The sequence below is a fragment of the Hemibagrus wyckioides genome, linkage group LG01, assembly GCF_019097595.1.
Source record: "Hemibagrus wyckioides isolate EC202008001 linkage group LG01, SWU_Hwy_1.0, whole genome shotgun sequence".
Classification (NCBI taxonomy): Eukaryota; Metazoa; Chordata; class Actinopteri; order Siluriformes; family Bagridae; genus Hemibagrus; species Hemibagrus wyckioides.
Window position 1 is genome coordinate 9,533,751 of NC_080710.1, and position 21,413 is coordinate 9,555,163.

At 39.2% G+C, this 21,413-nt stretch overlaps 1 protein-coding gene across 2 annotated transcripts in view; it reads left to right on the forward strand.

Annotated features, from left to right (window-relative positions):
- Positions 1 to 7,356: 7,356 nt before the first annotated feature.
- LOC131352630 (cingulin) overlaps positions 7,357 to 21,413 on the forward strand; it is a 32,408-nt gene continuing 18,351 nt past the window's right edge. Inside the window, exons 1-3 of one of the 2 annotated variants that reach the window (XM_058388890.1) lie at positions 7,357 to 7,512; positions 19,845 to 20,099; positions 20,616 to 21,216. In XM_058388890.1, coding sequence (XP_058244873.1) covers positions 19,846 to 20,099; positions 20,616 to 21,216 — 855 coding nt within the window. In that variant the 5' untranslated portion in view covers positions 7,357 to 7,512; position 19,845. The remainder of the gene's footprint in view (positions 7,513 to 19,844; positions 20,100 to 20,615; positions 21,217 to 21,413) is intronic. The other variant, XM_058388897.1, reaches the window with a different exon arrangement.

Sequence of the window (21,413 nt, forward strand, 5' to 3'; positions counted from 1 at the left end):
TTTTCCAAATTAGGGCATGTCCAATACATATGATTGAGAGACGCCTACATTTATCACAGCAGCGATCGACACCTGGGTAGAAACGAGAAAGCTTAACTTTGGAGAAATGAGCCCAATGTACAACCTTAAACTATAATAAAACCCTTTGTTGGGTTGCTAAACCAAACAAAAAGGGACATGGACAGTGGTGACCATTGTCCCAAGTCCCTTTTTGTTTGGTTTAGCAACCCAACAAAGTTTTCTTTAAAGAGGTACTTATGTTTTCTTGTAACTGTGATACCAAGATAGTTAAACTGATCTATCTTGAAAGGGAGGTTAAGCATTTCTGTTGTTAGTGCTTCACTGTTTAGCAGAAATATGTATATATGTATAATCCTATAATCCTCCTGAGGAAAAAAATAAAGACCCGTAGCACTATCGTCACAAAAAAGGTACAAAAAACAATTGATCCCTGTTACTGAGGTAAATTCAAAATTTAGGAAAGACTCAGGACATTTCCCATCCAAGCCAGCAGATGATGCACTCACAATTAATCACTGAAAGCTTTCATCACAGTGTTTGCATCCAGTTCCATGTTAAGTTTTACTGCCTTTAGCTTAGTTTACCCTGCCTTGTTTATTCAGACCATGGAGAAACATTTCAACCTTGTAGACACTTCAACCTTGTAGAAACATTTTGGATTGTGATTCATCTTTGTTTGATGTAAACCTCTTGCAAATGGATCCTCATCTACAGGTGCAAGAGCTGCATATAGATGTAGTGTACAAACAAATGACAGTTATTGAGAGCTCATTGAGAACTTTGAGAACTTCATCAGATCACTTCAGCTATGGAGGAATTTCCAATTTCATGGAAATTCAAAAATCTTTTTATTTCAATACACCATCCTTTGCTTAAGATCGCCTACTCTCCATGTCAAGACATCACAGATGCTATCGCTGCTTACCAGAAGAGCATTAAACAACATAAAACTTTTCCTCAGTGACAGTGATAGAGACAAGTGAGGCACTTTTTCAGTTTTCACACTCTTGCTGCAGAAAGCAGATGGAATGAAGCCATCTTGAGAGTTACTTTGTGTCTGGGGTTCACAGAAGACAACCAACTCTCCTTTAACCAATTAATTCAATTCACCATTCAAACCAGCAGTCTCCTTCAAGCCAAGTGCCCTAGAACTGGCTCCACCCACAGTTACAAAAAATGACTGAAGAATAGAGGGAGAGGCATGGAAGTGGAGAACCAATTTTTGAGATGGAAAAAAACAACAAAAAGAAAAAAGGCCACTGTCTCTGTACTGTACTGTACTGTGAAGAAAATGGATATTTCAGTAGTATAAAGTGAGATCTCTAACAATCATTTCACTATAGGTGAGGCACATCTGTTCCCTGTCAGTCCATGAGCATTGGAAGAATGTATAGAAGGTTATATTAAGCCTTCCACCTCTCCAGGGACATTTTTCTTTGTGAAAAAAAGGACAGTAGACAAGATCTTACACAAATTATGAACACTGCAAAGCTGTCAAAGTTAAGTAATGGTATTCATCAGCTATCAAACAAGTAAATGTATCAAGTATTTTTTACGAAACCCTAATTATGAAGGGGTTATTTTATCAGGATCTGAGAGAGGTTGACTGGAGGACAGATTTCATTATCATTCCTGGTAACTATGAATACGTAGTGATGCCACATATATACATCAGGCTTAGGAAATGTGAGTTTCTTCTATTCTAAGAAGCTCAATTCAGCAGAATGAAACTATGATGTGGGGAACTGTGAACTGCTGTATATCAAAACGACACTAGAAGAGTGGAGACACTGGCTTGAGAGTGCAACAGCAGCCTTTCCTAATGTTTATTGATCTGACATGTAAAGTCAGAGAAAAGTGTAAAGTTTCTGCCAAGCTGTTTCACATCTGTTAGAGTTCTGTTATTGTGAATTGCTACAGCAGAGGCGTAAGAGGTTTTATCTCTGTCACATCTCCACTTACCTTTTAAGACCTCGAAAGATGGATACACCAATGTTACCATTCCCTGTCGTGGTTGGGGCATTGGGACATTGTTGTCCCTCCAAAACAAACATACTATTGTATATACTTTTCTGGTAAGCTTAGCAGAATGAAACTGTGATGTGAAGAACGGATGACGTGAAGTGTTAGATGAGTAGACACTGAAAGTGCACGTCACCCTTTCTTGATCCTTAGTGGTCACACAACTCTAGAGTCAGTCACACATGTCAAAGAAAATAATGAATTCCCACAAGCTCTGTCCTTTTTTTTTCATGTGTACATACAGACCCTGATCAAAGAACACAAAGACGAAGGGATTATGAAACCCCAAACTATACTGTAGCTCCCATACTTTGGGAAATAATGGATGACATTGCTTGAGCACAAAATGACAAACCCACATGTGCTGAATATCCCCCTGAAAAATAAACAATGCAAGACCCAATTAACCCCTTAACCTTCTGTGCAACAGGGGCACTGTATTATGGCTGACCCTATGTACTGACCCCAACAATCTGGCATAGGTGTTGAAGGAATTTTGCTGGAAATGTGGTAGATTAGTAGTTAAAGCGCTGCACTACTGATCGGAAGGTTGTGAGGTACACCAAGCTACCACTGCTAGGCCCTTGAACAAGGCTCTTAACCCAATTGCTCAATTGTTTAAAATGAGATAAAATCTAAGTCTGGATAAAGGTGTCTGCCAAATGCCAGAAATGTAAAAATGTAAATGCAGTAATGTATATTTGAAAAAAAAGGCTTCCTATAAGGAAACTGGAAGACTGGAGGTGATATCTTTGCTAATCAGAGTATACGCCTTCAGTTCACTCACACTCTATTCTCTGGGGTTGGGTGGCACAGCTCTGAAAAGGAGTCATCCCATTTTTTTTTTTTTGCCAACTCTTTTTGGAATCTTTGTTATAAAGCATTGCTCTCTTCAGTATCACCAAGCAGTCCATTATCATGAGATCTGTCATCTGCCTCACCTCATCTTAACATGACCTTTGCATCAGTTTGTGTAGCCTAATTACGTCATGGCACAGTATAAATGGCGATGCTTCTTACAAAGACTGATTCAGGTTTGTTGGCTCACCAGCCTGACATGGTGCACTAAGCGAGTGTGCACAGGAAGAAGGAAGGTCCTACTATACTGCTGTGCCAAAGAATTAAGTTCTGTAGCATAACTTCTCTCATCACAGATGTTAGGTCAGAGCTGCTCTTTTCTAAACATCCACCTTTCCGGAGAAGTTCATGTCATTGAACTATAACACCATCACCACCAGCTTCATTTTATACACTTCATAGATGTGTTTACCATTGGTTTTGGAAGACAGTTGATTGATAGCTCCAGTTTTGTTTTAATGTAACTGATTAATGTACTATGTACATTTACACTATACTATGTACTACGTAATAGTAGCTAATCCTATTTTTTTCTGTCTTAGTCAATTGTCCTTTTTTGTCCTACATCTTTATGAAAGGACTTTCCATATACACCAATCAGGCATAACATTATGACCACCTGCCTAATATCGGTGTTGTCCCCCTTTTGCTGCCAAAACAACCCTGACCCGTCATGCACTGTGTGTTCTGACACCTTTCTGTCAGAGCCAGCATTAACTTCTTCAGTGATTTGAGAAACAGTATCTTTCCCACATGCATCAATGAGCTTTGGCCGCCCATGACCCTGTCACCGGTTCACCACTGTTCCTTCCTTGGACCACTTTTGATAGATACTGACCACTGCAGACCGGGAACACCCCACAAGAGCTGCAGTTTTGGAGATGTTCTGATCCAGTCATCTAGCCATCACAATTTGTCCCTTGTCAAACTTGCACAAATCCTTATGCTTGCCCATTTTTCCTGTTTCTAACATCAACTTTGAGGACAAAATGTTCACTTGCTGCCTGATATATCCCACCCACTAACAGGTGCCATGATGAGGAGATCATCAGTGTTACTCACTTCATCTGTCAGTGCTCAGAATGTTATGCCTGATCGGTGTAAACACTATATTTTAAAGTATGTGTGTGACTAACTACACCTATTTATGTACTATATGTTGGACATCCCATTATGGATTTAGTCTCTTATAATAAACTCCACTGTTCTGGGAAGGCTTTCCACTATACTTTGGAATGTGGCTGTGAGGATTTGTGTCCATTCAGGTACAGGGACATTAGTGATGTCAGGCACTGATGTTGAGTGAAGGCCTGGCAGGAGGTCAGCATTCCAGTTCATCCAAATTTTGTTCAGTGGGTTTGAGCTCAGGGCTCTGTGCAGGTCACTCAAATTATTTCACCCTAACCTCTGCATACATTGTCTTTATGTACCTCGCTTTGAGCACAGGGGCACCCTGGAACATGCACCTTTCCCTTCTAGTGAAGAGAAATAGTAATTCAACAGTGTACAAAGCCACCTGAGGGCTTCTGTTTGTGTGGTAACAGATTGGGGAAAACCCACATTTAAGTGTGACGGTGAGATGTCCACATACTTTTAGCCATATACTGTATGTCACTCAACTGTCAACACATAGTGACTTATAGAATGATATATAATATTATGGCAATGCATAACTCATTAAAAGCAATATGACATTTAAGTTTGGAAAACGGATTATTTTAAAGGCTATTTACAAAGGTTATTAATTTAAATCCTAAATCATTTATTTATTTATTTATTTATTATCAGAGGCTCATGTTTAAAAGTAGTCATTTGGCATTCAATTCCTCAAGCACAAGGGTCCTCATAAACTGAATATGACGGATTCAGTTTATGAGATATGTCTTTGAAAAACAGCAGAATAAAACTAAATATCTAGAGTTTATACTTTTCAATCTTAAGTGGTAAATTATCCCTAATTTTACAAGCGAAGAAGAGATGAATGAGTCCAATATAACCGAGACAGTACACTATCATTGACAATGCCTCCCTCTACTGGTTGATATACTATAACGTGGACAAAATTCTTATTTTAGGTTTGTATGATGTTTGATTTTGTTTTCTTTCTTTTTTTAAGTTAGTTTATTTTTTTTAACATAAATCCTTTGTAGTACACCTCACACAATACTTTAGCTTGTTGACAAGACACAGACAAATGTTCACTATATTTACTTCACTTTGGTTGATGATTTTCATTGTGAAACACTGTCAAACTATTTTGTTATAGCAGGACACATTTTACATTTTTGTATTTTGAGTTTAATTTTATTCTTTAAAATGAACATATTTTAACATATTATATTTAAAATTCTTGAGAGACTATTATAGTCAGGTGTCAGTCAAGTGAATCAAATGATGTAGTTAATGTCTGAATCTTAATAACTGTCTGTATAGCACTGCATTGGGAATGAAGTAATGGTTTCTAACTTGACTGACCTCAACCTGATAGAACACCCTTGAGATGAATTAGAGCAGAGACTGCAAGCCATGCTTTCTCGTCCAACATCAGTGCCTGACCTCACAAATGTGCTTCTAGAGGAATGGTCAAACATTCCCATAAACACACTCCTAAACCTTGTGGAAAGCCTCCCAGAAGAGTTGAAGCTGTTATATATATGGCCAATTCCATATTACATTCATGTGCATGTAAAGGCAGATGTCCCAGTTTTTGCCTGGCTCTGCTTTTTTTTTTGTCTCCACTCTAAGTCATCCCAAAGATGTTCTATCAGGTTGAGGTCAGGACTCTGTGCAGGCCAGTCAAGTTCCTCCACACCAAACTTGCTTATCAAACTTGCTATCTATTGCTTATCAATTAGACATTCTAATTGTAAAGGATCGAACACCATTTTACACATATTAGTGGATTTGTTTACTTGGAATAGTATAATAGTTTCAGTTTTTGATTTGATTTGCGCTATATGGTGACGTTTTAAATGTTTTCTGGAGGAATTCACCAAATGTTTTCGGGTTTCTTCAGGTTAATCTGATCAGGTTCGGTCTAATCAGGTTCGGTCCTTGCTTTGTGCACTGGTGTACAGTCATGTTGGAACAGAAAGGGGTCATCCCCAAACTGTTCCCACAAAGTTCCACAAAGCCATCCAGAACATCATAAGTGAACTACAGAGATTCTTTTGTTTTTTATGTTTTAACAGGATGCAGTTCGCGTACAGCTGGTCTCTGTGGCTCCGATTCGGTTCCTGAGGACTCCTTCTCATCGGGACTCCACCAAAGCAGAGCTCTCCGAGTCCTATGTAAGCTTATGAATGCCTGTGTAACATGACGGCTGTTTAAATCTGAAAGACTTTCAGATAAATTAATTTTGTTATATTTCAGTTGTCACATTTTAAAATATCTCTCTTCTTTTTCTCCTTAACAGGTCTGAACAACGATCCCAGGACTTTAGGACCAGAATTGCACAGTCAGTTGTAGTAGCCTGTGTAGCATTTTATCATTCTCACTAGAAATAATTGCTTTCTCGTTACATTTCCAGGTTTAGTGTAAATGAATTATCTGTGTTTGTCTTTCATCTAATATCATTTCAACCATTATTAACCCTCCTCTTATCATCCTCCTATCCTAACTCTAATAAAGTATTTTATTTGCATCTATTAAAGCCTCAGTCAGATCATTTCTATACAACAAGATATGTATGTATATATATATAAAATGTTGATTTTCAACTCAACTCAAATACATGAAATTAATTTCATTTTTAAAAATCTTTTTTAAAGAGTATCAGAAACTTTGAGTCATTCACTACAGTGTGAAATGAAAATGTCAAAATAACAAAATACAGATAGCCTTCAAGACCCAACCTGTCAGGATCATAGTCTGACATTCTAATTGTAAAGGATCGAACACCATTTTACACATATTAGTGGATTTGTTTACTTGGAATAGTATAATAGTTTCAGTTTTTGATTTGATTTGCGCTTTCTGTTTCCTACAATTTGGCCTTAGTTGTTTTAAAGTTTTGTCTTATTCTAAATGTGATAAACGTTTGCGTAAGTAGATGTGTCGAGGTAATTGGCTATTAACATTTAACATTGTAATTATACACATACAGGATTTAAAGGATTTGCTGCTAACATCTTGGTGCCAGATACCACAGTACACCTGCAGGGAGTCCATGCTGTGACAGGTCAGGGCTATTTTGGCAGCAAAAGAAGGACCAATACAATATTTGGCAGGTGGTCATAATGTTATGCCTAATCGGTGTATTCTGTTGAAATGAACGAATGACTCGAAAAAAGATTCAAAGATTCAAGTCACTAAAATGATCCGAACTTCCCATCACTACATGTTATTACTAATTGAAAACGCGCTCTCTAGTGGCCCCACCCACCATGCGTGTTCAAACCAATCATATGAACTCTCTGGCGTCTGTGGGCGTGGTTAACCGCGTCTGTCGGACGGTACAAGGTAACAGGTTGTATTTGTCCAGAGTATTTACTCACTCAGGGTTGTTGGTGTGTGTCATGGAAGCGGTCACTGAAACACATTTCATGAAGAACTACAGGATTTTATAGGAAACGCAGCATCTAACAACTTCAGGCTTCAAACCGACTGTAGGTAGGTTAAAGCGTTTGGCAATGGTTTGCGTAAAATATTTACTCGCTAACCTGTTAGCTTGTTAGCTGTGGGGCTACTTTAGAATAAAGTACCAACTTTAGCTAACTTGATGGGAGTTTATTTTGCGACAAATAAATGGCCAGCTAGTTACTTCACAATATCTAACACGTCTCGAGAACTTAGCCATCTCGCTGCCTGGGTGACGCACAAAGCACCAGTCTACAAAGTTACTTCATTTCGCACAGCTTTCAGCGGTTTTTGAATTGTAAATCGCCGCTAAGTAGTTTAGTGGCATTTGTGGGGAAATTAGGATTAACGTCAAGCAAGAGGATTACTGTCTCGCTGGTGGAGTGATGGTAATTTACGAGTATTTTTTCCTCTTAAACAGCCGTCTGTCTGGAGAGTTCATGTAGTTAGCTAGTCGCAGGTGCACAAATCAGTCACGCCGCTCCAGGTCCACCTGCGCCTCGCGCCTCGCCTCGCGCCTGCACACTGCGGTCCTCTCTCGCGGGAAGTCTGACGTGGCTAACAGGTTTCTGTAGACTGGCTGAGTCCCAAATGACCTTGTATGGAATATATAGTGCACTGCGTACTATAGAGAAGTCGTTATTTTGTGTGTAGGGTGCCTAGATACGAAGTCATACAGGATTTGGGCAGAGGTCCACGCCATGAAGTTTCTAACATTTAAACATTACAAACTTCTTCTTGTAGTTTTAAGTATACGTTGTATGTAAACGTTGCCTTTTAGCTGTTGTCATTTTAACCGAGTGAGTGTAAAAGTTTGTAACCCCCCCCCAAGTTTCTTTTGGTGAATAGAGTAAACACTGTAAAATCTGAGTTGAAGAAAAAAGGAGGAAAGTCTTTATGAGGTAGAAGTGTCCTTGTTGACGTTTATTTATTTTAATCCATCTCATTAGTGTCAAATGACTTGAAACCGTCAAGACTTGTTTAATCCTGTTTATGGCATGACAAATGTTCAGATTCTGTAATGAGCATTTAAGAGCCATTGAGAGAATAAAGACAGCAAAGTGTTAAGATGAGAAAAAGATATCAAACTGTTTACTGCCATTAACCCAAAAAAACAAACCAACCCTGAAGGGCGAGGGAAAAAAAACACCAGAGAAATTCTTAAAAAACAGTAGGAGACTTTTGGGGGTAAATGGAATAAAACCCTATTATATTCAGTATCATTTTTATCTATTGATGTTTTTTTTACTGCTTTGTTGCTTACAACAATGAAAGAATGTACTTGATGTCTGTGCTAAAGGTTTCACAGTTTGTAAACGTATGCAAATTTTAACTGTAAACATGTTGAACACTTTTATACGTCACTGAAAATGACTGAGAGCGCCATGTGAGTCTCCATGGACATTGATTTTCTATAGTGGTTTCGTTTGAAGCGTGAAACCAGTGACTCATTTTACAAGCATTTGGGAATTTGCGCTATGGCTGCACTCCAGGTCTGAAAACTTGAGCTATAATCCACAGTACAAGCTTTCTTCTAGCTGTAGATCGCAGTGTGCTGTAGATCGTAGTGGACTAGTGACTTTTATTCACTGTGGAATACATACTCATTAACTCCCGCTCTGATTTTTTTTTTAGGGAAAGTGGCTGACTCGCTGGCGAAATGTTTAGTGTTGCAACCTCGCTGCTCCGTGCCATCTTGGTTATTGACCTGTAAATGCACAATGACCCTGATAAGCACACAGACTTTTAGAGATTCAGGATCCGTCAAGTAATCTTTTCAGGAAGGCGCACCTTTCCTCAACCGAGAGCGAATTGTTTTCAGAGAATTTGGAGACGGTAACTTTTCCCGGTAGATCTGGTTGTGTGTGTGGGTCTGTGTTGTGTGTGTGCGACACAAGAATGAAGGTTACAAAAAGAATGGTCATCATTGTTGATGTGAGACTATAGGTTCTGCAACTCTAAAGCCTTCATTGTTTTGAGTGAGAGAGAGAGTGAGAGAGAGAGAAGAAATGCTGGTTTGTTCAAGGCTGAAAGGAGGACACAAGCTCAGGTGACTGAGAGAGAGTTTGGAAAGAAACACAGAATGCCGAGGGAGTTAAGCCCTCGCCTAAGGGACGTGCGATTAAGCAATAAACACGCACCTGCTAATCCTGTAACTGCCAAAACTGTACCCAAAATCTAAACTTGTGCATTTTAGAAGAACAGACAATGTTTGAAAAAGGCTTGTCTTCTGTGAACCACACTCTGCGTGCAGGAATTAGAAAGGTGCTTGAGATTATTTCGGATAAATCGATGTTCCTCGTGATTAATTGCATTTACAATCTCCATGTGACATCGTAGTTGTTTTTTTTCTACACTTTCAGTTCCCTAACCGTCTCTTATTGTTGTCTGACTAAGCTGAACGTCACTTTGGATAAAAGCATCTGTCAACAACATGGCCAGGACGTAAATGTAAAATGTCTGCCAGCTAGTTGTTTGTCTTGTGCTGGAAATAAATCTGCTCAGAGTTTCACCACAGTTAGAGAGATGCTTCTAATGATGCCTTGGCCATCTGCATCGTGTTACAGGCTTAAGACAAGACTACTAGATAAAAAAATTGAGGGAGTGCATGGTATAAAAAATATGTAGGAATGTGAATTAAAACACATTTCCCACGTCGACACATTTTTGGAGCAGTCCACTGGTTTTCCATAGATGTAGCTTAGTCTAGTTTGTATTTTTTTTTCTCTCTTTATTGAGCACTGACTGCTTCTTCAATAGTTAGTGTAAAATAATTCTTGTTTCAAATGCATAAATGAAGCGCTGCAGAATGCATTTAACATGATTTGACTGTTAAGCTAATTTCTAACAATGTCACGAGCTGAATTCAGTGTGTTAGCAGAAGAAACACAAAAATCCAGCAGCACTTCAGGACCAGAGTTCGACAGTCTTGATTAGAAGTGGGTCAAGAATCTGAGAGAAGTTTAGCCGTACTATAAGAGGCTCTCTCACACTCCTGAGATCTGGACCTTTCACAAAGTTCAAAATCAGTCAGTGTATCATCGTCCCAAACACCTGTGATGATAACGCATCCTTTAAATAAGCAAGCTTTTACACTAGAGGTTTCGTCTGAAACAAAGCACTGGTTTGAAATGAAAAGTTGGTTATGTGAAAGTGTGTGTGTTTTTCTGTGTGTGTGTGTGTTGTGTATATCGGTGTGAGTGTGTTGGTCTATGTCGGTCTATGTTCTGTGTGTGTGTCCGTCTGTGTTGTGTATGTGTCATTGTGTGTGTCAGTCTGTGTGTGTGTATGTCTATGCTGTGAACCTACTCTAATGATGTCAGGTGCAGTCAAGCCTGCAGTGTGAGAGAGCTGTGTGCACTCAGTGTGCTAGTGTGTGTAAGTTTATCACAGAAGTGATAATGATTAAAATGGGATTAATCTGCAGCCTTCGTATTCACTTTAATTTTCATACTAAGCTTGATGTTTGCATGAAATGGTCCTTATACATTTGCATTTTAGGTCACTCGTGTACACCACAGTCTAGCTTCTTATGGGAGCAAACTAGCACAGAGGCCTCTGTTAATGCTTATGTTTAATCATTAATATCATGTCATTAATATATATATATATATATATATATATATATATATATATATATATATATATATATATATATATATATATATATATATATATATATATTAATGACAGTATGCAGATAGGAAAAAAAGGTTGTCACAATAAACTGCACCAAAGCTGAAAGAACTTGATATGATGTTACATATAATATAATACGAAGGAAGCTTTCTATCCCAATGTGGGAAAGGTTTACCTCTGTTATGTAGATAAGAGACCTGACTAAATTCATGCTAGAGAATTAGAGACTAGACAAATGCCTGTGAAGAGACTGGGCTCAATAGCAAAGCAGACAGAGCAGTCAGTGTTCTTGAGCTATCCACCAGGTTTTCTGCCCTACTTCACTCCAATAAAGATATGAGATGGTGCTCTTGCCCACCCCTATTACCCCACACTCCTCCCCACTGGGATCATCTATTCACTGTGAGTGCTGAATACTGTCACTGTTTGCCCCGGCACTGACACACCAGGAGGATGTGAACAGATTTTAAGGATGGTCTTTTGACCACTTTCTGGTTTGGCATGGACTCTGAGAAATTGATGGTCATATAAAAGTATAAAAAAAAAAGATATATACAAAAATATCTACCTTTTTAGTACAACACTATATTGGATTTGAAATAAACCAATAAGGAGGTGATTGAAGTGTAGACTTTCATTTAGAGCTCTAATGATATTGCAAGGACAGTACATGTACGGTCAGAACCAAGCACAGAATGCCACCGTGACTCGCAAGCAATGTGTGGACACTGGCTAAAGAAGTCTCAGCTCTCAGAGTCTCACAGAACTGAAGTGCTCTCAGATGATCGCTTCACTGCTCCACATTTCACAAATACCTTCAATACAAAAAAACTAAACTAACATTTCTCTCATTTTTAAGCAGCCCCTCCTGGATTGGGCAATTTTTGCAATCACAGAAATTAATGCAAAATTAAGTAAAAGCAATTTTTCAAAATCACCATAGATTTGAGTTTCTTAGTATTTCATATACTGTACCTCCTTTTTAATGCACCCAGGCTGAATCAGACTCCAAAGGTTTGTGATGATTCATGATATTTGCATGTCATCTGAACGCATGCTTCACTGGAAGAGATAAGACTCATGGAAAGTCTGACTTTGTACAGAGTAGTTAACGTGGCCTTCGTCGTCTTTGTCGTCGTCTTCTTTGTCGTCTTCTTCTGACCTAGAAATTCTGCACCTTTCCTTTTTTTTTGTTTCATAATTTTTCAGATATGCTTTTGTCCAGTTTTTCATTTAAAAAAAGCTATCAGACTCAGACTTTTGACCTCACTATTCATTATTCTCATTAGAGTCATGTGTGTTGTGGTGAAGTACACTAGGCTTATAATCCCATAGTCTCATCTGGTATCATATGGTATTGATGGTATCCTTACTTTTCTTAAGTTTTGGATGCTTCCCTACAACACTACATAAATATTTTCTAACCTTAATGAAGATTATTGATTAAAAACCATTCTTGCTGTTAGACGTACATTCGAGTGCCTCCAGAAACGTGTTAGAGTAACCTGGTTCAGTAGCAAAGTTCACTGGCATCTGCTATCAACTGGAATGCAATGGTATTTCTCAGATTTACAACTTCCCCATGAAGTAATCCATTCTAGCAACACAGCAGTATTTAGAAAATACTGAAAACACTTCTTATCAGATTTGCCAACAGCCAAGGTCCTAGAGGACACTGTGGCCACGTTACAGACAGAAAGTCTTCACTTTTGTGGAATTAGGTCACAGAACAAACGTGCCACTTCAGGAATCTGCTGTGATTAGTGTTGATGGCAGTTCCACAATGTCTATCAGTTGTTTATGATACTTTGTGTGGTAAAATTGTGTTTAAAGTTCAGCGTGTTCAAACAAACATACAAATAGGCCATGGCCACTTTATACGCTGCACTAGAGAGTATACGAGTTTTGCCCAAGACTCTCCTCTTTCTGCCTGTTTAGCTCAGTAGTTGTTCTCGTTTAATAAAGTATTACAGCACCAAAGCTTTTTCATTCATTTCATTTCCCCTAATAAACAGACTTAATTCAATTTAAAGTAAGTGCACATATGGCCAGAGGCTACATGAGCAGTTGCCTATTGTTTCACCCATCTGACTGCAGTATTACGCAGATTATAAGAGGGATTCAGTCATGTTGGAACATGGCAGGGATTTCGGATGTGTTTTGATGTTGGATATAAATTTAGTGAATGTAATAATCGAATCTCTGTTATATGTGCAAGTGCAGAGTGATGATCTTGTTGTATTGTTTTTTAGGGGTGGACAATTTAAAAAGTCTGTCTGTCCAAAATAAATGCTTCTCATGCCTGGACCAACATTTTCTTCTTCACAGTGGGCAGTTTTTTGTTTTTTTGCATAGCTACCTTTAAATAAAAATGGTCAAGGCAACATCTAAGCTATTAACTGGAGTAGATAGATAGAAAAGTATGTGCAAGTTGTATTTACTTTTTATTTTAATGATATATGCGGTGCAATGTGTGTGCATTATGGACAAAAGTAACAGAGATAATATACAGTGTATGTGTCAGATCATTTTGCCGCACCCTGCGTGTGTGTGTGTATATATATATATGTATATGTATATGTATATATAATATATGTATGTATGTATATATATATACACACACACACGTAGGGTGCGGCAAAATGATCTGACACATTTGTAGGTTTAATAAAAGCGCAATAGAGTAAAGAATGAAAAATGGGTGCCGTTATTGTTCACACACTGACGAAGGCATTCACGAAAGGTGTTCATAACTTGACGGGTCATTTTATGTGGAATGGCAGCAATTTCTTGACGAATGGCATCTTTTAATTGTTCAATAGATTTTCAAAGGATTTTGAGGGAGATGTTCCCTGGTCATATCGTTTGGCCCGCCTGATCACCTGACTTGAACCTGTGCAATTTTTTTCTATGGGGATATTTGAAATCAAAAGTATACACTCATCGCCCTCGATCTATTGAACAATTAAAAGATGCCATTCGTGTATGTATGTATATTTTATATATATATAAAATATACATACATACAATATATTGCCAAAAGTTTTTGGACACCCCTACAAATCAACAAATTCAGGGGTTGGGCTTGGCCCCTTAGTTCCAGTAAAATGAACTCTTAATGCTTCAGCATAACAAGACATTTTGGACAATTTCATGCTTCTAACTTTGTGGGAACAGTTTGGGGATGACCCCTTCCTGTTCCAACATGACTGCACACCAGTGCACAAAGCAAGGTCCATAAAGACATGGATGAGCGAGTTTGGTGTGGAGGAACTGACCTCAGCCTGATTGAACACCTTTGGGATGAATTAGAGCAGAGACTGTGAGCCAGGTCAAAACTGGGACATCTGCCTTTACATGCCCATGAATGTAATATGGAGTTTTTCCGCCCTTTGCAGCTATAACAGCTTCGACTCTTCTGAGAAGGCTTAGGAGTGTGTTTATGGGAATTTTTGACCATTCCTCCATAAGCGCATTTGTGAGGTCAGGCACTGATGTTGGACGAGAAGGTCTGGCTCACAGTCTCCACTCTAATTCATCCCAAAGGTGATGAAGGTTAAAATATCTTGGTATGCTGAAGCATTAAGAGTTCCTTTCACTGGAGCTAAGGGGCCAAGCCCATCCCCTGAAAAACAACACCAGAATTCAATGATTTGGAGGGGTGTCCCAATACTTCTGGCAATATAATGTTTGTGAATAGATAAACTAGTGTAATATATGAATTAACAACTACGTACATTTATAATTACATTATATGAAGAAAATGGAAGATGTAGTATTCAATTTAATTTTATTTGTATACCACTTTTAACAAAGAGCATTGTCTCAAAGCAGCTTTACATAAGAAACAACAAACAGACAAACACTCCTACATGTTATCCCAAGTGAGCAAGCCTGAGGCGACTGTGGCAAGGAAAAACTCCCTTAGATGGTATAAGGAAGAAACCTTGAGAGGAACCAAACTCAAAAGGGAACCCATCCTCATTTGGGTGACAGCAGGAAGTGTGATATGAACAATGTCCTTTCAGCATTTATTCAACATTTATGTATAGTCAATTGTGTGATGCCGATACAGCATGTGTAGAATGTTGTGTAAATTAATAAGGAGGTTGTTGTCGTCCACATAAGGTTGGCAGTGTTGCTTTGAATACCCCAGTCCTCACAAAGCAGAACCCGGCTGGAGCTGGTCCATCTCTGGATGCCACTGGAGCTGGCACAATCTCTGTATGCCTCGGGATGGGTAGAAAAAGGGAAACAAGTGGAAAGTAATCAGCGTAGCTGTCGTTCATAATATTAGCAGCACTTGATGATAATGTGCATTTAATCAGATGTACTGGAGTACAAGGTTATGGGTTGTATTAAATGTATGCCAGGCTAAAGAGATATGTCTTTAGTCTACGTTTGAACTGGGAGACTGTGTCTGAGCCCCGAAGACTATTCCAAAGCTTAGGAGCTAAATACAAAAACGCTCTACTGCCTTTTGTAGACTTTGATATTCTGGGAACTACCAGAAGTCCAGAGTTTAGTGATCTTAAAGAGTGTGGTGGATTGTAACGTGTTAGAAGACTGGTTAGATACATAGGAGCTAAACCATTTAGAGCCTTGAACGTAAGTAGTGCTAGTTTATAGTCAATTCTAAACTTAACAGGTAGCCGGTGCAGGGATGATAATATTGGGGTTATATTTTCATATTTTCTTACGTAGTACACTCTACCTGAGGTACAATACAGTTGATGACAAAAAGTCCTTTACTACATGACACGGGTGTAACTTACTCAAGGTGCTGGGGAATTTTGATATGTTCATCACCCGTTCTTGATATCTGTAACGCTTTTCAAAACATATTTACACCTACACTAGGCTATAGTGTGCATTGATGAAAAGCAACCCTTTCAGAATGAGGAACACACAGGTATGTAGAACCTGACTAAAGAGAGCAAAATAAGGTTCAACTACGTCATGTAAATCTCCACCATCCCAGTCAAACAAATGATATATGATGGGCAGTTATCATGTAAAACGCAACCAGGAATTTCTGTGAAATTACTCTGGTCCCTGTACGTGTTCACTGTCCCCCAATCACCTGGTTGGTTCTTATTCCACAAGGCATGTGAAGTTAAGATGAAGGTCACAGGGACCTAGATATGAATGTTATCATGTAATGCCTGCTAGATGTAATAGTCACCTCACTGTTAAACCTAAGGAGAGGACAACCAAGTCCTATTTTCCTTTTTTCTGTCTTAATGCACTTTTAAGACATTATTACATGGTTATATATTGACAACCAAAACATGGGACTGGGCTGCACACTGGAGCTTTTACTTACCCAGTACAGTGGCGCTACCCAGTACACTAGCTAATACATTTAAGATTTTTTTTCGTTCAAATCCTGTGAGCTGAAGTTGAAGAGGTTGTGGTCATGTGCTTCTCCATTAGTCATTTCTCTGTGACTAAATACTTCACTTGTAGTCACTGTGTTTCAAATTCAGAAAGTGGCTAATAGACAAAAAAAATGTTTTATATATATTTTTTGTACCGGTTAGGAAAAAATATAGTATGAGGTTGTTGTTTTTAGGCATTTTTGGGATCAGAAATAAACAGTGAGACTTTTCACTAGACTCTACTACCAAGCTGTAATTCTCCTGCTGAATAGTCACATGATGGTGAGACCTTTAATTGCACTGGCTGCCAACTCCATTGCTTCACACTCTCGTAGTAGGTCAGCCACACACCACACACACACACACACAACACACCACACACACATCGTGGCTCTCTGTGAAACTGGTAATGGATGGGTATTAGAAAGAGAGATGTTTGTATGGATATACAGGACATTAGAGGACACAATGTGTGATTTGTTGCTGTATGCATACTAAAGAGGAAGTCATCGGAGTGTGTGTGTGTGTGTGTGTGTGTTTGGAAAAAAGCAAGAGGAACAAGGGGAGGTGTGTCTCCAGACTAAACAGGTGGTTGCTTTTGTATCACCACAGTGAACATTGATAAGTCCAGAGTGCTAGCTTTTAGTCATTTTTCTTTGCAGTTGTTTGCTTAATTTTTCTTCTTTGTCTTTTTTTTTCCAAGATTGTGTTAAACATTTAATGAATCTAAATTCAGAAGGCACAATCTTTTTATATTAGACATAACCTAGACACAGACAGTAAAATCATTTCCTTTCTGAAATGCCACTTCTCTTCTGCTGGAATGTGACCAGTCAGATTATTGTAACACAATCCCAAGCAGTCTGATGCCACAGCATGTCAAACCTGCCAAATCCAGTCCGAATAAAGACACACACCCGCCCTGAAGTCTCGAACAAAGACAATGTGCTGATGGATTATAATGTCAGAGACAGACACACCCTTTGCACTTTAATCTCTCCACTGTCACAGCAATGAGGAGTTTGTGACGTTTAAGGAAGTAGTGCCATATATGTAGTATTATATATTTCTAGTGAAGGAAATGTCTGCTGATTGAAGTCATTTATGCTGATATCTCATGTTGATACTCTAAAGCCATCTTGAGGTGGTTGTAGTGATCAGGAAGAAGTGACTGCAGTATGAAGAAGTTGCTGTATAAAGTTGGTTTTCACACTGGGCTTGTTTGTTGTGGTCTGTGATTGTTCTTGTTGCTTACCCCCGAGCAGTGTTCTGGTTTCAGACTCCTATGGTTCATCACAAATGCGCATGGAGAACAGAACACCACATATTTTTTGTTTCTGCATTATTTTGGCGCTAGTAAAACACCTTACCTCTACTGTGTCCCACAACGTTTCCCTGGCACTCATACTGTAGGTGTGTCATCTGCTAAAAACGTTTTTTACCTTTTATTATTTTACTTCCTGAACAAGAGCAGACCCTGAGACTTTTCAGTACGAGCTGCGTTCACATTCACAGTTCCAGTGCAACGAACTCAGACCCCCTCTTATAGGTAGCAGCTTCTGAGAAGAACGTTTGCTGTCTGCGCTATTTCCACACTGGAGTTCTCATGACGTTGAATGTTGATGGAAATTGGCGAATGAGAAAATAAGCTGTTCCCCACGACATAAGGGTGGCACGCAACCCCTAAAATCTAATCATATTAAATAAAGGAAGGAATAAACCCAACTAATATAATGTATGTTTCAGGATGAAGTTTTAAGTAACACTTGCCCTTGTAGCCTAAAGTATAAATTTGAGAAGTGGGATTAGACACCTGCTGCACAAACAACTATTATATGGTCTGTTGCAGTGATAAACTCACTCTCTAAGCCTAAATACGGGCTCTGTACAAGTACTCATTTAGAGGCATTTTAATGTTTAGTTCACATATAACGTTGAGGTTGTGTTTTAAGCCGTACTCAGGTTACCTTCACCTCTATTGCAAGACTATATTTCTGTCTCTTGTACCTGCGTGCATTTATTTTATTCGTCCTGCAGCCTGTATGCACAACGCGTCTGAATCCAGCTTGCCGGACCCGATGTTGACTGTTCTGTGGCTAACCTTCATGTGTGTTCTCTAGTAACACAGAGAGTCAGTGTGCCAAACCACCATAACCCACTGAAAACACTTCAAAGGTCCAGTTACTCAAACACTAGGGTTATTTTTATACTTTTACAAAAGGGCAACATTTTTTTCTACCTTTAAGCCTTTTTGCAAAATGTCGGTTACTGTGATTGTGTGATTTCTGCTGTTTTATGCTATTTACACTGAGTGCATTTGTAGCTGAAGTAGTATTAAGAAAATGAGTTAAAGAATTAAAGTGACTCACCTATAGTCATTTACATACTACTAATTAAAGCCTTTAAATAGCAATAATTACTACATTTCCTTGTTTCGATTTTTGCAGAGTGACTGGAAAGAATGGCAGCTTCCTCATCAGTTTTACATAAGCTTTGTATGACGCATTCAGTGATGAAAGAAAAATAATACATTAGTGATGCGATTATTGGTCAACAATGTCAGCTATTGAGGCAGCAAGCTCATTCTTGAGACTATTGCTTCTTCTTTGAACTGCCGTTGCGTCAGTTAGCTTTGCGTTCAGGCCTTCATCAGTGAACATTTGATGACTTTGGCAGGAAAGAATTTGTGTTAAGTCTATAATGAACTCAAATTATGCTGACCTGGTTGGTTCATCAGGAGCTCTTGGTTGATGAATCCCATGTGACTAAAATGTTGAAGAAAGCACATTATTTATATTTACTGTCCATTGTCACCCAAATGAGGATGGGTTGCCTTGAGCCTGGTTCCTCTCAAGGTTTCTTCCTCATATCATCTCAGGAGGTTTTTCCTTGCCAGCGTTGCCTCAGGCTTGCTCATTAGAAATAGATTTTAGAGATAAATAGTAACTTTAAATTTTATAATTTTTATTCCATGTTTCTATACTTTTTTAAAGCTGCTTTGAGACAGTGTCCATTGTTAAAAGCACTATACAAATAAATTGAATTGAAGCTGTGGGTGAGGACACTAGAGAAATGTAGTATGGCAGTGTTGAATCTTTGTTATTGATTTCTTACGATTTTAAAGTTTCAATTTTAAACTTTTAATCGCCTCATGGGTAATGGGTAATGTTTCAGTGCCACAGCTCCGAGTCCACACTACAATCCTCAGCTCAGGTTGCTGTCTGTGTCGAGTTTCACATGTGTGTCTTGTGTCCCTGTGGGTTTCCTATAAAGTCCTGCAGGTTCCACCTCTGAAAAATATACCAGTTTTGATTGAACTATCTACATCTTTCCCGTCTGTTCCAGCATGTCTGCACCGGCCTCGGGTAGAAAAACCCCAGTGGATTATGGGGTTCAGATCCGCTTCATAAATGACCTGGATGATACAGGAGGTGGAGGAGGAGGACGTCGAGACAGCTCGGGGAAATCCTCGTCCCGCTATGGCGTAGCTGTCAGGGTGCAGGGCATCGCGGGCCAGCCATATGTAGTGCTAAAGGATGGAAAGAAGGGAGACTCTTACGGAGTACAGCTCCGAACCCCATCTTACAACAGCTTACCCAGGTAACACACTCACACATTCATACCACAGCCTGCCTGTCCATTTACACCCTCTTAGTTATGTATTCTATCACTACTTAAAGCCAGAAAATCTCAACTTAATCTCTCTTTAACCTGTAACATTACATTAAATGAGCAGATATGCTACCACAATGCTTTTGAAATCTGACTGATAAATTTTCTTTAATGGCACTGTTTTGACTGAAGCTTCATGTTAAAGTCCTTGTTTAAAAATATTTTTCAAATATACAGTAATAAAAAAACCTAATAAGCGTTGCTTTGGCAAACCTTTATGAAAGGAGGAGGTGTTTAAACATAACTGAAGATGTCTCCAACTTCACCGCTTTAGTGATCAGTATGTTGTTTGCCTTGGGAGACTCTTTGGAAGAGTCTTCAATATTTATAGCTGCTTTAGTGACTGGTTAAATAAGGAACTGATTTCTACAACATTATTTGAAGTATAAGCTGAGTAAAAACGCAATGTTCTTATCGTACTGTATGGTTTGTCTGACCCCACAGGAGGCGGGAGGATGAAATAGAGGATGGTCAATATCTTCCCACCTCAGACAGCAGCGTGTTGCGACGGGCTCAGTCTCACGGCTCTCTGCTGGACCGAGAGAGTGACTACAACAACACAGAGTTCAGGCGCTCTAATGGAGACGGGCGCTCTGGCAGCTACGCCAACTTGGACGGCGGGATGGGCACAGGGATTGAAAGGAACCGGTGGGGAGGCTCCCACCAAGCAGGGCTGAACGGCTCTTTAGAGCAGGAAAATCCGAGAGGAATAAACAGCTACTATGAATCTTCTTCTGATGCTGTTAGACCATCACAAGACAGGCGCATTAAAAGCGGAGGAAGCCGTTCTGCTGGACAAGCTGGCAGTGTCGGAGGCTCCTCCAGGGGGCGCACTGCTGGTGTCAACGCAAGAAACGGGCCTAATGCTGTAACTTCTGTCCTTTCTCCTGCTCAGTTGGTGCCTCCAAATGAATACGCTTCTCCTCCGTCTTCCTCACCTGTTTCAGGTTACAACAGACCGAGCCGAACCTCTGAATCTGTGGCCAAGATCAAAGCCGTGCCTTCCTCTGCTTTAAATAATGATTGGTCAACAGTAGATTCTCATGTGAGTGGTGTGTCTATCTAAAGCGATTATAAATCAGGTTATCATTTCTGTTCATTTGCTACATCCTGTATGGTGCATTGATTTTCAGATGGGTTTTCTTTTAACTGTGGAACAATTCTGTAATTATTGATACAAAGTCTGATAAGTAATACTCATATGATGATCACTCATACTAGCTAAAAATGCTAGCAAAATAA